General features: G+C 41.4%; 1 protein-coding gene across 1 annotated transcript; it reads left to right on the top strand.

The window, feature by feature from the left end:
* The first annotated feature begins 330 nt into the window (after positions 1 to 330).
* VMA21 (vacuolar ATPase assembly factor VMA21) lies at positions 331 to 8,447 on the top strand. Its single transcript, XM_072626645.1, has 3 exons — positions 331 to 679; positions 5,744 to 5,853; positions 6,352 to 8,447. Exons 1-3 carry the CDS (start codon positions 627 to 629, stop codon positions 6,492 to 6,494), a joined length of 306 nt encoding a protein of 101 aa, XP_072482746.1. The 5' UTR covers positions 331 to 626; the 3' UTR covers positions 6,495 to 8,447.
* Positions 8,448 to 17,558: the final 9,111 nt, after the last annotated feature.

The raw sequence follows: 17,558 nt of genomic DNA on the forward strand, positions 1-17,558 counted from the left end.
AAAAGAGGAACTGAGATCGAGAAGTAAAGAGAAAAAAGATCAAACACTTAAAGGCAGTAGCCTAGGAGGAGAAGAAATGGGAGAATACAAAGGGAGAGAAGTTTGAGCTGAGGCTAATCTGACCAGACTGCGACTCCCAAGGACTGGCTTCTGGTCCTAGCTGCGGTGCCTTGGCCGAGACACAGACTTTGCCTAGACCCGCGTCCCTAAAAGGAAGGCTTCTACGGCAACGTGAAAGTCCTTCCCTTGGCCTAGATCTAGGAGCTAGGAAAGCCTGAGCCCCAGAAGCCTGAGCCCCAGCATACAACGCCAATGCCAGCCCACATTCTCGGACATTGAGATATAGCCCGGAAAAGGGGCGGGGCGTACGCATCCAGCGCGCCCACGCCTGGCGCGCCACGTGACCCCACGCAGGCGTTCACGTAAGCCCAGACCCCTCTGCCCTCTGCCCCCTCCCCTCTCCCGGCTTAGGGGCAGGGCGCGTGCCGCCGCCCGGGGTCAGCTGACGGGGCGCCCTCGCGGAGGGCTTCACTCCCTTTCCCCCCGTCCCAGCCTGGGTGGGCCGAGTGCGTGAGCGAGCTAGAGCGCGTGCCGTAAACGTCGCCCCCTACCCGGCGCCAGGCAAGATGGACCGGCTCGAGAAGACGACGCTGAGCGTGCTGCAGCCGCCTGAGCTGAGGTAGCCCGCCCGCCATGAGTGGAGGGCCCCGACCCCCCACCCGGAAGAGATCCGGGTCGGGGGAGCGGGGCCGCAGCTGGGAAGGGCCTGACTCGAGGATGGAGGGAGGGGGGAAAGGGCGGGGCCAAGAGTCAACCCACCTGCCCGGGGTGCTGCCAGCCCACCTGCCCGGGGTGCTGCCAGCCCACCTGCCCGGGGTGCTGCCAGCCCAGGGCAGCCTGAGCCCACTGCCTCACCTGCTTTCTGCTTCAGGTTTGCCATCTGGGCCTAGGAGCAAACATGATCCCTATCTGCCCTGCTGCCTTAGACTAGTTTTTCTTTCTTAACCAAACACCCAAGTTTCTGCCCTGAGTCATTCTGGTGTGGGTGTCCAGTTCCACCTCTTGTCCCCAGTACTGTGGCATTTATGTGCTAACTTGAAGCAGTTACCCCACTTGAGTTCATCTGATCCTAAAAGCCCCCCCCCACCCCCCTGCAAAAGAGGTGCAGGTGAGGAAATCAAGGGTCACCCAGCTAAGAAGGATCAGGGCTGGAATTCAAACACAGGACTTGCTGTTTCCAAGGCCAATGCCTACAACACAGTTTAGACTGAAGGACCACTAAAATTCGGGGAAAGGGTGCTAGCTCTGGAGTCAACGGATTTGGGTTCAAATGTAGCTCTACCTACATCCCGTATGACCTCTGGCAAGTTACCTAACTCTTTTAGGCTATCTTTTCTTCATTCAGAAGATTAAAGGGTTAGATTCTTTGAGGTCCCAATACAGCTCCAAATTTATGAACCATGAATCCACTGGAGAGAGTCCTTTGAAGCCAGTGGCCCTTGAGAACAAATAAATTTCACTGCCTGTTAAGCCACCAGTTTACAGTTGAATTGAGAAGGCTGAGAGAGCCCTGTTCAAATTAAGGAAAACTTGTTTGCTTTACAAAGAATATGATAGCCCACCCTTTCTATAAATATACAGAAGTGAAAAATCCACCTCTTGCAGTTTTCTTTGGGGAGATAGTAGGAAAGACAATTGAATGTTAAATCTTTTTTAAATAGACTTTTTTTTTTAACATCTACCTTGGTGCATTAGAACTCCCATGCTCCATTTTAGTATGGAGCATAAGCTATGCCAGGTTCTACCATGCTGAAAAGTTAGAGGGTTCTAAATTTGATCAACCAGTAAACATTTGTTAAATGCCTACTATGTGCCAGGCATTGTACTAAGCTCTGGGAGATACAAAAATGAGGCAAAAGATTTTCTTTGCTCTCCAGGAGTTTACAGCCTTAGGGGGGGAGACAATATGCAAACAAATACAAACTAAGGAAGGTATACATGGGATAGCTAGGAAAGAAGTAATGGAGGGAAAGAGATTGAAATTAGGAGGGGTTAGGGAAGTTTCCTGTAGAAGCTGAGACCTAAAGGTGAGGTCAGGAGTCAGAGCAGAGAAGGGAGACCAATGTCTTTGGATGAAAGAGCACATGTACAAGCATGAAGTGTAAGAGACTGGAAAGGTAGGAGGGGGCAGATTAAGAGGGTTTTGAATGCCAAAAAAGAGCGTTTTGTATTTATTCTTGGCAATGGGAAGTCACTAGAGTTTATAGAGGGAGGTGTGAATGTACATGTGTGAGATATGGTTGGACCTGTTTTAGGAAAATCACTTTAATGCTGAATTGGAGGATAGACTAGAGTGGGAACAGACCCACCAGTGGGCTATTGTAATCCCAGAATGCTGAGGGCCTGCAACTAGAGCTATGGCAATCACACGAGAGAAGGGGGCATATTAGAGAACTGTTGCAAGGGTGAAATCGACAGGCCCTGGCACCAGATTGGATATGGGAGGTCCAGGATGACTCCTTGTTTGACATTCTGAAGGACTGGGAGGAAGGTATGAGGGGGCAAGGTTTTGGGGGAAAGATGAGTTCTATTTTGGACATACTGAGTTGAAGACGTCTACTGGACATTCAATTCAAAATATTTGAGAGACAGTTGGAGATGCAGGATTGGAAATCAGCAGAGAGGCTGGGGCAGAATAAGTGTATTAGAGAATCATCAGCATAGACATGGTCATTAAATTCATGAAATCTGAGGGACATTACCAGGTAAAGTAGTCTAGAAGGAAAAGAGAAGAGGGTCCAGGACAGAACCCCAAGGGACGCCTACTTAGAGTTGGAAAGGGACCATTCATCAACTAATTCAATGACAAATGAGGAAACTGAGTCTCCGAGAAAGGAAGTGACTTGTGTTCATATTTACACAGATATTAAGTAGTAGAGCTAGGATTTGATCCAATTTATCTAATTCAGATCCAGAATCTTTCCACTGTGTACCACATAGTTCCAACAGGGATGGGCTTTATATCTGCTATCCAGGGACCAAACTAAGTTTTAAAGACTTTATCACCAGGTTTGCTGCAGGGTGATTAATCTTTTGGCCACAGCAGCTCACAAAAACCATCTAATAAGCTATGGAAAGATTCCAAAGGGAGCAGTCATTCACACCATTGAAATCCTTAGTCCTTGAAGTATTGAAGCTCCTAGCTAGCAGCATTTTCTAGACTAACTTTAAACCCTTGCCCCACTCCTATCCTTGTTTCCAGAGTTCTACCAGTAGTGACTTTTATTGTAGACAGAGTCAAATTTTAATTCAGCAAACCTCTCTCTTTTTTTTCTTGGGTTGGATAAGATCAAGTGCTTTATTTGGGGATAGATACTGAATCCTGCCTTTGAGGTAGCTGAGGCATCAGCTGAACCAAGAGAACTAGTGTGTTCTTACCCTGGACCTTCAGCTCTGTGCATTCCCTGGTCACAGTCCAGAATGCCAGTAGTGCTAATGTTCAAATATGGCAAAGTGAGTAATAAAGACAGCAATTGGAAGTATCTCAGAGTTATAGAAGTATCTGTATCGCTAGTGCTTGAATGAAATAAGATTGTCTTGTTTTTACTCCAACCGTTTTTTTAAACATCTGTAGTAGATTTCCAATTACATTACTTGAAAATAATTTCAGTCACCACAGATGCAGCTTTAAAACAGCAAATACCGTAGTCCAATCTGTGTTGGGGAAACTGGTAAAGATGGCTGTTTTTAAACTTCTTTTGGCTCATCCCACCTAAGATTGGTAGCTCTTTCTGAACTGGTAAATTTAAGACTTTTTCTTCACTGCTCAGTTCAGCAGGTATACTTTCTCAGAATTCTGAACTTCAGGACTTCATGAACTAAATCACAGTCATTCCTGTGCTATTTGAATATCCTGTGCCACCACGCATCATTTAGAGCAGCATGCTGTAATGGAAAGAACTTGTAATTTTGTGTTTGCAGATCCGAGTTTGAATCTCAGCTTTGCCACTTGCTGGTCATGTGACCATGAGCATGTCATTTTAACCCTTTTGAGCCTCAGTTTTCCAATCTGTAAAGTGGAGTATTGTACAAAATGATATCAACAGTTCTTTCCAGCTCTAATTCTTAAGATTTTGTGCACACACGCACACCCACACACACCTCTCAAACCCCCATGTGTTAAAGGTAAAGCCCAATGGCTAATTACCTTCAGCACGCTGGCATTTTGCTAGGTTCTGCAGCCAACTGGAGACAGCCATTAAAACGACTAAACGGGGAACAGTTTGATCAGTATACTGCATCATTTTGCCTATAGAGGTAGGCATTGATTGGTTGTGTGTATTTAGATGAACTTACACTGCCAAGGTACTTCAGCCCCTGTAGTGTAAGTGGAAGGCAAGCTTCGGGAAGACTGGCTTCCAGTTGTATCCACAGGATCAGGCACTTCACAGATTGTCTTCTCTCCTTCTCCCCTTGGTAACAGCTCTATAAACTCAAGGTTCAACTGATGGGGGGTAGGATGATGTAAAAATAGAAAAAGCACCAAAATACCTGCAGACCCTTTCTCAGAATGTTTCAGAATGCATGCAATAAAATACATAGCATTACAAAAGAAACCAGTTATTGAAATATAGTTATCAAAAAAATTTTTCTAAGTCACAGACCTCAGGTTAAGAACTCCTACCTTAATATATGCAGAACACTGTACCTTGGAAGAAATGAGTTCAAGCTTAAATAACTGATGCTGCTTTTGAGCTTAGTCTGATGGTGGGATATGATATGTAAAGAAATCATGATAAGTGATAATTCGAGGGGGTGGTAACACCTAGGAGAAAGAGGAAAAATTCCCCTGAGAAAGTTCGATGAAAGAGCCTTGGGTGTAGTTCAGCTGGTCTGAGGCTGAACAAGAACAACTTAGCAGAATATCCACACTCGGGCAGTTTGGCCATCTAGAGGAGGAGTGATGTTAGGAAAACAAGTCAGTATGACGGTTGGACTTTTCAGTGTTTTTGGTTTGTTCCTGACTGCGCAGAGCACAGCACAGGCAGGGTGTCATGGAAGAAGGTCCTGCTCAGCCACTAATACGGCCGTGAACAAGTGACTTCCTCCCTCTGCTTCAGCAACTTCCTGTCTGATGATGAGGTGGCATCACATGATCTTCAAAGCCCCTTTCAACTTTGACATTTCGTGGTCACAATAACATTTTTGATTTAAAAACAAGTTTTAAAAGCTGACTGCATATAAAATTCAGTACTTTTTATATCTAGGGGCCAGGTTTTCTCTCCCCTTCCCCCCAAAAACTCTGATTTTCTAATGGAAGATGATGGGGGGGAGGTTTACAGCACTAGTGATGTATTTTACAACAAATATGGAACATAGCCACTTTGATGAACGAAGGTCACTTGTGTTGTACTGTAGTTATTTGTTTGAAGAGATATTAAGGGAATGTGTTGGGGCAATTTTCTGAATGACCCTGATCATTCCACCTCTTTCACCCCCTCGGCACTTAATCAGCTTGCCCTGTATTGATTTGCCCTTATTGATATGTTGCTTTGTGCGTCTTTATTAGTTGTTTCCCATCCACATCCTTTTCTTTAACTAAATTTGAAGTTCCTTAGACACGTAGAGCTTGTCTGGGTCTGTGTGTTGCTTATGCAGTGCCTAGCATGGGCTGCTGCCAGCACAGAACACTGCATTATTGATTAGCCTGACTTTTATTTATATGTATTTTTGTCCATTTCAGAAATGAAGGCTCATTAACATCGACTCTGAAGACTCTTCTGGTTTTCACAGCTTTAATGATCACCTTACCTATTGGATTATATTTTTCTTCTAAATCTTATGTGTTTGAAGGTAATTTTAAACCTAGGAAAGCAGACATTTTTTATCTTGTTTTATTTTAACTTGTTTATGTTCTTTTATGACCTATTTGATACTTGTTAACTAAGTACTCTTATTTTGATTTCTTTAAGATTTTGTGGCTGTTTTCCCAAAAGTCAGATTGCTCTTAGTCCCTTCCAGGAAGGCCATTTTTTTGTTGTTGTTTACTTCATTTGGAGCTTGACATCTTACTTATTGATCTTTTTCTGCAAAATGGCTTAGTTTAATCTTGTAAGTTGTCTCTGGTGTCTCACTGGGATCAGGGTCTGGCATAGGAGGCAGGAGCTGAGGAATGCACCTTTTACAGACATTGGCAAAGGGGAGATGAAGTTCTAGAGAAAGTTCTAATTACAATGAGTTCTCTTCCAGAATCATTGGCTTGGCCCAGTGGGCCGAGTTATTTCACAGACCCAACTTCTAACTCCTCTTCCCCACGTGTGTACAATTTGGTTGTTTTTGTTTCCCTTGTAGGTACCTTGGGGATGTCCGACCGAGACAGCTATTTTTATGCCGCGATTGTTGCTGTTGTTGCTGTTCACGTGGTACTTGCGCTCTTTGTCTATGTTGCGTGGAATGAAGGCTCACGCCAGTGGCGGGAAGGCAAACAAGACTAAAAGGAGCCTCTGCTTTCGATAACAGATAGAATAAGGAAATCAGTACAGAGTGTATTTATGGTTAGGCTAAAATGCAGGAAACTACTTCCAGCTCTATCTGAGGAGTCATGTGCCTCATAGTACAGTAGTTTGTGAAATCAATATCATTTCATTTTATCTTATGCTATTGCAAAATTAAAAGTTAGAAAGTCAACTAGCTGGAATCGATTGGCAAAGAATTTCATCTTTTTACAACAAAAGTATATTCTGCAGTGTTTTGTTGTATTACTTACACAATTGTTCAGGACACATGCAGGTTTTATCAAGCAAATTAAACTGCATTTTACACTGGAAATGGCTGAGGCCATTAGATTGTGGGGTTTTTTTTGTTTTCCTTTCATGTAGATAAGTGCTCAGGTTTCAGACACTGACATTAATCTTTCACTGTGATGTTGCACATTAAGATTTATTCCAATTCCAGTGTGAATTTTTCAGTACATTATTTTGGGTGAAAACTGGAATAAATCACAGCCATTCATATGAAAGCATCTTTGGTTTATAGAAGGAAGCGTGTACTAAAGCAGGGTCTTGTTTCTCTAGTAAATTGACTGTTGAAAGAGAACCTAGATTTTTTTTTTACTACACTGAATTAGTCAACAATAATTTGTCTTAATTCAGAATAATTCCATAGTTTGAATAAGCACTGTCTAGCAAGTAAAACATTCCTGTTATCCTGAGACCAAGTGATTTTAGTCACTCAAGAAGTACAGTTCTTGAAAAAGCCTGTTACTTGCGTCCTGTTAATGAGAACAAAGTTCCATTCAGTAACAAGTGTTGATGTACCTGCTGAGTCATATGTGGCACTTGCTGTGTCAACAGAGATTGAAAAATACAATTCTTGCTTGGAGGGGGGAGCACAGATAACAGCACTGAGATTAATTAAGATGCCTTGGACTAGCATTCTTTCCAGCCATTGGAAAAAACCAGTGTCCAGTGTTTGTGGCCTGATTTTTCTAATTGTTTCCTAATTTTAGAGAAATCCTTGAACTAAGCAAATGAGAATTTCACCCAGCTCTGACTTCCATGTTTTTCCAGTGGGCTTTTACATAGGTCACTTTGTTACATGTCTGGATATTTTTACTAGAAATCAATTTTCAATATCAGAGCTTCCTTATAATGAAAGTTCTGAGATGGAGATAAGGGGGTTTATTGCCTTTGTTCTTGGTGTTTCCATGTGGCACTTCAGGTATTTGTGAATAGGAAAAGTAAACTGAGGGAATGAGGAGACATGATTAAAGGTAAAAACCAGGTTAAGAGATTGACACTGACAAGATTGAGAAGTAGCACAATGTAAGGGTGTCTGGATTTATTGGGCCACTATTCTTACCCTTCAGTGTAGGATGGAAAGGAGAACCTCCCAGAGTTCCTGCAGAGGCTGCTTTTTAGGCCAAGGCTTGAGAAATAGTCTTCTGGAAGAGTCTTTGATATCACTTGCTTCATCTTAACCAGAATTCTTTCTTAACCTATATAAGCTACGCAATTTCTTTTTATATCTTCCCTAGGTTTTTCTTATCCCTTGGCTGGGGGCGGGGTGTGTGTCTCTTTCCTATTTCTAAAATGAGTTTCCAGTGTAACATTCCAATCCTCTCCTCTGCAGTTCAAAAGTGTTCACTTAGGGTATGGGAACCCCACTACTAGTCCTGTGCTCAGATAAGTAGGTAAACAGAAGCACGTCACTACTGTTGGAATGAGGTCCTGAAAATTGTTAAAGAGAATGAACAAAATCATCTTATTTTCCAAGCAACAATGTTTTCCCAATGCTGGAGCCTCCTACTGTATGTACGTCTGGTCTTCTGTACTTTCTAGATGGTCAGTAGGGCTATTTTGGAAGGTGCTTCACTGAAAGTTCCTCTTGCGCAATGTATTATGCCTCATGTAAAACCTCTTAATAAAGACTTGTTTTGAACCCTTGCACATATTTTAAAATTTGCTTTCATACGAATCATGAGGAAGAGCTGATTGTACATTATTGTCAATTACGGATCCTGATCACAGTTACTCAGTTATTCACTTACCACTCTCCACCTCCCTTCCCTGAATGTCCTCATTATGCAGAAAATGAAAAAAAATCCACTTTTATTCTCATTAGCTGTTTAATCGAATACCATTTACTTGCAATATTAGACTTCAGTAATTGGGTTTGGTGTTAAAGGAGCTAACCATGCCTTCTTCCCACACAACCCCCTGGGAGGTGGCTCCTCCAGAGTAGGAATTGTTTCCCTTGTGTTCCCATCCATACGCCTGGCACAATGCCTGCTACATTGGCTCTAATTAAATGATGGCTGATTGAATGGCACAGGAGTCAGTTGCCCAAAGACGCCAATGAGCAATTGTCAGAGACAGCAGTTGTATGACTCCAGGTGTTTCACGCATGACTCTAGGTCTAGTGCACTCTGTCCCAAGTCCAGTGCATAAAAGTCTTTGAAATAGAAAATTTTCATCTTCAGGCATATCTTGCCATTGTCTTCTTAAAAGTCTGTGGTATTTCTCTTTCAACTAACTTTATTTTTTTCAGGAAAAGTATAGTTACTGTCCAAGTGGACCAGTCAAGCAGCAGGTATTATGTCCAAGGGAGAAAATCCTCAAACCAAAGGTAAATAAAGGGAGTGCCAGTTTGGAGCAGCCCTCTTCCATGTATCTGGTATTTCTGTTTTGCTGCAGAGTGCTTCCTCTATGGTCATTCTCCCCATTTTACAGATTGAGGAGCATGGAACACAAGTTGAATGACTGGCCTTAGGTCAGCAGTAGAGCCTGGGCACCAAGACCTGGGCTCCTTTCCTTCTTTCCTCTAGAGCATGCCACCATCACCCCCCGCAACTCAGCAGACACCCCATTTATATATGGTGGAAATGAATGATATGTTTGCTGGAGGGCTGCTTTCAAATTAAATATTTTCCAGGGCTGTAAAAATCCCCATTAGTATATATTAATTTTAAAAGATAATTGCAAATAATTTTTTTTTATCTTTTCATTAAAGCAGCCTGTAATACCTCTACTTTGCAGCAAGTTCTGACTATACTTTTCTTCTTTTACTTATTCTTGGTATTTGAAAGCAATACTTGCATCTCTTGAAAGATGTTCTGATGTTGGCCTCCCCCAGTTACTCCTAATTAGCCTCCATCAGTGAACTAGTTTTGAAATTGATCTTCATGCCAATGCTATATGCTAGAGGAATTAGATGAACCCCCCCACCAAATTAAAACCATTTGATTGCTCCAGAATCCGGGGTCTAGATCAGATGAGTATACTGTAGTAATAATATTAGGTGAACTTTTAGGGGAGCAGGAGTGGTTTGTATCAAATGACTGCTATTTTAAAAAATAGTTTAAAACACTAATAATGGAAGGAAAAGGAGAGGATTTGAGTCTAAACTGTGAATTGCTATTACCTTTTAAAATGAATTTTTTCTAACAACTATCTGAATAGAATTTGTAATAGTCTAGTTTCCTAGTTTTTACCAGTTTGATCCTGTGGTCATTCAAAATCTGTACATGCAATCCCAAAGTATTGTGATTGAATAAATACTTGTAGCCTCTTATTACTTTTCCTTCCTGATGTTCTTATGTTTCCTGTAGAAAACGAACAGAACTATGAGGAATAATTATAAGGTAAGTCCAGAGTTTTAAGAAAGCACTTTGGTGTGTTAGACCTGATTGCTAGTTGTCAAATGGAGATGGGCAGCCAGTTCCTGGTGAGCTGGCCCCAGACTTCTTGCCACAAAGAGGCTGTTCTCTCCCTTCTGTGTTCAGTGTGCCAAGACAGGAAGGTATGATTCAAGTGCCTAGGCTGCAGTAGGCTGGCGCCTACCGCATAAAATCCCATTTCTTATTTCAAATTCAGAACTGGAAGAAACTTTAGAAGTCATCTCATCTCTTCATCTTGCACAGGAGACTGGCTGGAGTGATATCCAAAGTAACCTAGTATAGAAGGAATTGGAACCTGGGTCCTCTGAGGCCATCTTGTAACCTGGGTTGAGGGGGAAGAGCACTTCATGGCTTCAGGAAAATTTAAAATATTACTAGCTTGTAGTCGCTTAGACTCCAAGTGGAAAAATAGAAACAAAGATCATGGGAAGTCACTCATTTCTGGGTAGGACGACACTTCAATAAACAAGGATTCCTTATCCTTTTTGTGTTCTAGAGCCCTTGGGTAGGCAGTCCCTCTTCTCAGGATAAGGATAAGGTTTTTAAATGAAGGAAGTTCCAAATTTCACTTAGAGGTTAGTGAAAATAATGATAATTTGTTTCCCTTCCGAGTTCATGGACTCCCTGGTTAAGATTCCCTTCCCCTTCCTTTCATAGGAATCTTTCCGCTCCCAATAGAATGTAAGTTGGTTGAGCGCAGGGGCTTGATTTTTATGTTCATATTCAAGCATATTTTGTATTAGTTGGCACACTGACATTTAGCAAATGAATGTTGCATAAAATGAGAAATGAAGAGCTAATATTAATTTGCTCAGACATTAGCGTGAAGAAATACCCGTAATAGAAGTGTTCAGAAAAGATTCCCTTTAACACTATGCAAAACCTTTGTTAGTTTCCTGTACTTCTTTTTTTTCTTAAATGAGAAATCGACCAAATCTCAAACCAGCAAACATCAAATCTGAGAATAAGTATTGTGAATAACTGTATAACAATTGAAGTTCACTAGGTTTTGCATATAATAATAATTCAGAATTCTAGAAGGCTTTAAAGTTTACAAAGGGCTTGCTTTACAAAAGGACTGAGTAGGTAGTACATGGATTATTATCTCCATTTTATAAATGGAGAAACTGAAGGCAGAGCCTACAGATTTAGAATTGGATCATTGCGCATCCTTAAAAAAAATCAAAAACATTTAACAGCCTTCTTGACAGGGCAATATTTTTTTTAAATGTTTACTTTCAGTTACAAATTCTCCTCCTCCACCCCTTTCCCCCACTCACTGAGAAGGCAAGAAATATGATACCCATTGTACATATGAAGTCATGCAAAACATATTTCCGCATTATTGGCAGGACAGTTTTAAACTGTTTAGAATCCTCTTCTCAGTTCAGGTATTAGTTACTCTTTCACTTCTGAAGTTCACCATCTGTAACATATAATTCCTAAGGATCTTGCTTATCTGTTTTTACATACACACAAAGAAGAAAATTAGAGGCAGGCACATTGAAAACTTGGAGAACGGACGGTTAAGGGAGGGGACAAAAAGCAAGATTTTCATAATGGTGATCCTGAGTCATTAAGAAAAGGTTAAGTGATATTTTATCTCTATGTAAAGAAGGCAGAGGAATGTCATTTCTTAGAAAATGATACCTCCCTTGGTGTATTTCATCTGCTCCCATGGGCTCATTTAGCCCATGAAGGTAGATAACACCCAGATCTATATATCAATTTTAATCTCTACTTTGACCTCCAACCCTCCATTGATAACTGCCTTGCTAGATATTACCCTCAGGATGTTTCACTGGCTTGTCAAACTCAACAATTCCCAAAGTGAAATCCTCTCCCCTAAACCTCTCTGAGCTACACCGTCCAAATGTCTGAACATCTCAGGCAGCTGAGTTCATAACCTCTGAGCTATCTTTGGCTCTTTCTTTTGCCTTCCCTCCCCCATGAGCCTTGAGCTGCCAAGTCCCAATGATTCTAACTCCTGAAAATCTCTTGCTTCTGCCTCCTGACCGCTCTCTCCCAGCAACCATTTCACCTTTTATCAATACTATAGCACAATACAATACAATACAATAATAGCTACTTAATTGTTCTCTTTACTGGATGTCTTTCAAACGAATTTTCCTGGGTCTGATTATGGACCACATCTCCGCTCAAAACCTTTCAGTGGCTCCATATTACTATGGATTAATGATAGCTTTTATATAGTACTGTCATGTGGCAGACTTTGTGCTTATACTTTACAATTATCTCGTTTGATCCTCACAACAACCTTAGGATCTAGCTGTTATTAGTATCCTCATTTTTCAGATGAGGAAACTGGCAGACGCAGAGGATAAGTGACTTGTCATACAGCTAGTAAATGTCTGGGTCCAGATTTGGACTTGGGTCTTTCTGACTTCAGGTCTACCACTTTACCCCACTGCACTACCTAGCTGCTCAATTAAGATGCAATTTTGACTGGCCATTAAAGGTCTCTACAATCTGGCTCCACTCTACCTTTCCAGACATTAATCTTTTGTGCAGACTGTTGCAGTTGAACTTCTATCTGTATGACCTTGAGTAAGTCACTTTACTTTCTCAGGGGCTCAGTTTTCTCCTCTGTAAAATGAGAGGGTTGAACTAGATGACCTCTAAGTTCCCTTTGGTAGCCCCTAAGACTTCTATGATCCTGTGAGCTGGAATAAAAGCTATGCTCTAACTTCAACACGTCACCTCTATCATTCTCCCTGGCTGGACCATACTCCTTCCTCACCTTCCCACCTTCCCAGAATCCTTGGCTTCTTTCACAGTTCAGTCCCATTGCAATCTCCCTGGTTAAGCTTTCTCTCTTTGACCACCTCTGCAGATTTTCCTAGAGGCTGTTATGTGGATCTCTCTTCTGCCCCCATCACACACAGATGTGCATTATGGCTCATTTTTCTGTGTACACACACTTGAGTGTGGGGAGTGTGTGTCTGTGTGTGTGTGTTGCATTCCATCTTCTCCCCCCACCAAGGGCAAGGCCTGTGTCATAGCTATCTTTGTATCTCCAGCACCTAGAAAAGGGTCTTACACAGAAGCAGCCCCAACTAACTGTTGGGCAAAGTTGAGGAAGTAAGATAAGTGTACCTGCCTGGCAAATTCCTTTCTTTGGAACCCCTCATTAGCTGACAGCTTTGGAGAAATGAGATGTTATTGTAGAGCACTTTAAGGTGATATACAGTATCTGAATTTCCATCAGACCCCTATCTTTTTAATGCTTGATTTAAAGGCTCTTAAATAGGAGCCCATTTGTTTATTTGACAATTTGTGATTGAAATTAAATTATGTTGTTTTCCTTTCCTTTTTAGAGTCACTAACTTTAGCTGATGCAGGTAGAAACCAGCTTTTAATGAATGCTCCATTGAAAATCCAGTTCAATATAAGGAGGCTATTTCCATATCCCAGATAGTCCTTATACAAACACTGCTTTGCTAATGTGAAGACAGTAAATTCGTTGAGCAAGGAAGGCAGTCCAGGCAGTCCCCCAGAGTGCCTCTCTCCATCTCTATAGCTGGCACTCTGTAAGTCTAAGAACTGAAAGAGAATTTGGGGGCTCAAAAGTGCCCTGGTTTTACCCACCTCACCACCCTATATGCGTTTGCCACTCATGTTCTGTTACTTTTTAACCTAAAATCTTCAGTGACCTTCATCTTCTCAAGCCCCATGTCCTCTGCATCTGAGGCGAATGAAAACCAGCTCACAGTTCTATAGCATTGAGGCTTACAAAGTATCTTCCTTATAACAACACTTTGAGGTAGGGAGAGCAGTTTGCACTCGAGGTTACTGAGGCTCAGAGACTGGAGATGATTTGCCTAAGGTCATCCAGTAAATCAGCGAGATAGGATTTGAACCCAGGCCTTCTGACTCTACATCTAGCATTTTTTTCCTTCTATATTAGCCTGCTGTTCATTCTCTAGACACCTGACCCCCCAGTTCCAGTTGTCAAAACCCCAGGACTTCTAGTCAATTTATTCAAATGCCTCAGCTTCCCCCTGCTCTTACCCCATCTCACCTTTTCCTTCAAAGGATGATGGTATGATCTGAATTCAGGCCAGATGCCCTCTGCCAAAAAGAGACTAGTTTTATAACAATACCTCCCTCAATCAATCACATTTTCCAAACCTACCATATTTTGTTAATATTTGGCATTATACAAGTATCAAAATGTTTGTCGTTTATATAATCCATTGCTGTTTACCAAGCACTTTCCACACACCAACCCTACGTGGTTGCTAAATGAGTTTACCATGAAAATATATGCTTCCTTGTTTTGTTACTTTGCAGTGACCCTTCTGAACAAGTATCTGGAGTTTATTGAATCCCAGCCTAATGGAAGCTTCAACAAAGAAAGCTTTTAAGCAATTATACAGCAGTGATTTGTAAACAGATCATAGAATTAGAGAACTTCTATCCTGGAACTTGGAGCCCATCAAGGCCAGCTCTCTCCTTGTACAGAGGAAGCAAGTAAGGCTACTAGAAAGAGGAAGTAAGTGGATATGGAGTCAGGAAGACATGAATTGAAGTTCGGCCTCAGACACTAGCTATGTGACCTTAAGTCACTTAACCTTGTTTGCCTCAGTTCCTCATCTGTAAAATGATCTGAAGAAGGAAATGGCAAACCGCTCCAGTATCTTTGCCAAGAAAGCCCAAGTGGGATCACGAAGTCAGATACAACTGAAAAACAACGAAACAACAAGGCTAGTTAGGAGCAGAGTGAGGATTGGAAGTCAGTTGGCATGGTGTTTAGCCTTTGGTAATAAGTGTATATGTGTGCATGAGTGTGTGTGTATACATCAAAGCTACAGGTAATTTAAAGTAAAGTTTGGCTAAGAATTAACAAAGAATATTCTGTAGAAATGAGAATTAGACTATTTCTTAGATGTTCTCCTATTGCTGTTAAAAAAGTTTAGAAAGCAAAGCATAAAATCATAGCATCTCAAAGGTGGATGGACAGAAACATCCTTGCCCCCACCTTCTCCAACAACATCCCCAACAAGTGGTCCTCCAGCCTCCCCTTCTGTGTTTCCAGTGAGAGGGAACTCATATAATTTCTTGTTGTTAGGCAACAGGGTAGAGTTAATAAACAAGAAAAATGTAGCTGGTATATAGCACTGGAAAGAAGACCAGATTTGGCATCACAAGACTTAGGTTAAAATCTTGACTTTCCCACTACCCATGGGACCTCAGACAGTTTAACAAAGATTTATTAAGCAACAGCTATGTGTAAATACATTGTGTACTGGGGAAGAGTGACTTTTTTTGCCTACCTGTGATTTTACCAGTGAAGGGAACTGAAGAAACTCCCTCTCCCAATGCAAATGGGAACCTTTTCTGTAGCCTAGAATCTTAGGGTCACCTGGGGCACCAAGAGATGAAGTGACTTGCCCAAAGTCACCTTATGTGTCAAGTGGGAGATGTGGATGAGCTGAAGGTAAAAATAACAACAAAAACCAATGATGTTCTTTGTCTACAACTTCAGATTCTCAACTCCTCAACCTCTTAAGCCAGTGTCTCAGTTTTAAAGCATGCCATCAGATGTCTAGGGAGCAACACAGAACTAATCATAATTCCAATTTTATTCTCTGGTTTAGGCAGCTTCTAGGAAGGCTTATACTTCGCTGGGAGAGAGAAAAAAATCTGTTGGAGTGTGGATATGGAGAGCAGGCATCAAAAGCTATATTTCTCCCAAACAGCGTGTACGAATGTAGAGATTTCCATAATGGGATTAGTTGTGCTATGTCTGGCTGTGGCAGAAAAGAAGCAACTCTCACCAGGGATAAAAGGCGACTTGTTTTGTGTCATTGCTTGGATCTAGGTACGTTCATCTTATGATAATTCTGATATCACTCCTTAGGTAATGAACCCAGGTCATCCTAACTCAGAAGCCAGTGCTCTCTCCACTATTCCATGTTGTCTCCTGGACACTTTGTAGTTTGTTGTGATTAGTCAGTCATTTTTCAGTTGTGTCTGACTTTTCGTGATCTCATTTGAGGTTTTCTGGGCAAAGATACTGGAGTGGTTTGTCATTTCCTTCTCTAGTTCATTTTACAGGTAGGGAAACTGAGGCAAATAGAATGAAGTGACTTGCCCAGGTCACACAACTAGTAAGTGTCTGAGGCCAGATTTGAATTCGAGTCTTCCTGACTCCAGGCCTGACTACTCTCTCTGCTGCTCTACCTAGCTGAAGTTTAAATAAGACATGATCCCTACCTTTAGGGAGCTTACAGACTAGAAAGGATATATGCCACAAACAGACAGAATCCACACAATGATACATGAAAAGTGCAGACCAAAGTAAAAGTCAGGCTGTAGGGGGATCACAGAAGGCTACAAGAGGTGTAGGAGGTGACCATAGAGCTGGCCTTGAAAGAATGAGCTCATGTACTCTTGAGTGTAGATTGAAATACACTCTCTTTTTCACTTGATTTTTCTTGCCTTTTTTTTTTTTTTGCAACATGGCTAATACGGAAATATATTTTGAATGACTTCACATGTATAATTGATATCATATTGCTTCCCTTCTTAATGGGTAGGAGAGAAACTGGAGGGAGGGAGAGAATTTGGAACTCAAAATTTCTCAAATGAATGCCCAAAATAAATAGTTGGAAGAAAAATAAAAGATTGGGTTTATCGGGAGATAAGTTGTTTTACCTGAGCATCAGTTTCCTCCTTTGTGAAATGAGTGAGTTGGAACTGGGAGATCTCTAAGCTTCTTTCCAGCTCCAAATCTTATGAACCCATTCCAACTGGCCCAAAGATTTCCAGGAGCCAACTCCATTCTGCTTCTGGATGGTTTTGTTGTTCTTTGTACATTTCTGGATTAGAGGGTATAAAAGAGAAGAGAGATGAGAAGACTCCAGAAATCATACATTTAAAGGGAGTATTCAATATTTACCTTGAAAACTGCTTAAGAACAGACTACACAGCATATGTAGATGTTAATTCATTACAATGTAAGTCACTCCCAAATCCTGCTTGGAGGAAAATCTATCAGATGATAACAATAACTTTCATTTTGATAGCATTTTCAGGTTTGCCAAGCATTTTCCATGCATTAGCTCATTTGATCCTCACAGCAACCATGGAAGGTAGGTATTTGTTATTTTCGTTTTTATTGATGAGGAAACAGATTGAGGGAGGCTAAGAGACTTTTCCAGTATCATATAGCTAGTAATTGTCTGAAGCAGGATTTCAAACCAGGGCTTCTGGACTTCTAGTTCAACACTATCCACTATGGCACACTGCCTCCCTTTGGCTGTCTATGATTTAGTCACCTCATTATTATTTTAAGATTTTTATTAACATCTTTTGTTTTTACATCGTCTACATTTCTCAACATAGCCCTTAGCGT

The sequence above is a fragment of the Notamacropus eugenii genome, chromosome X (genome assembly GCF_028372415.1).
Source record: "Notamacropus eugenii isolate mMacEug1 chromosome X, mMacEug1.pri_v2, whole genome shotgun sequence".
Classification (NCBI taxonomy): Eukaryota; Metazoa; Chordata; class Mammalia; order Diprotodontia; family Macropodidae; genus Notamacropus; species Notamacropus eugenii.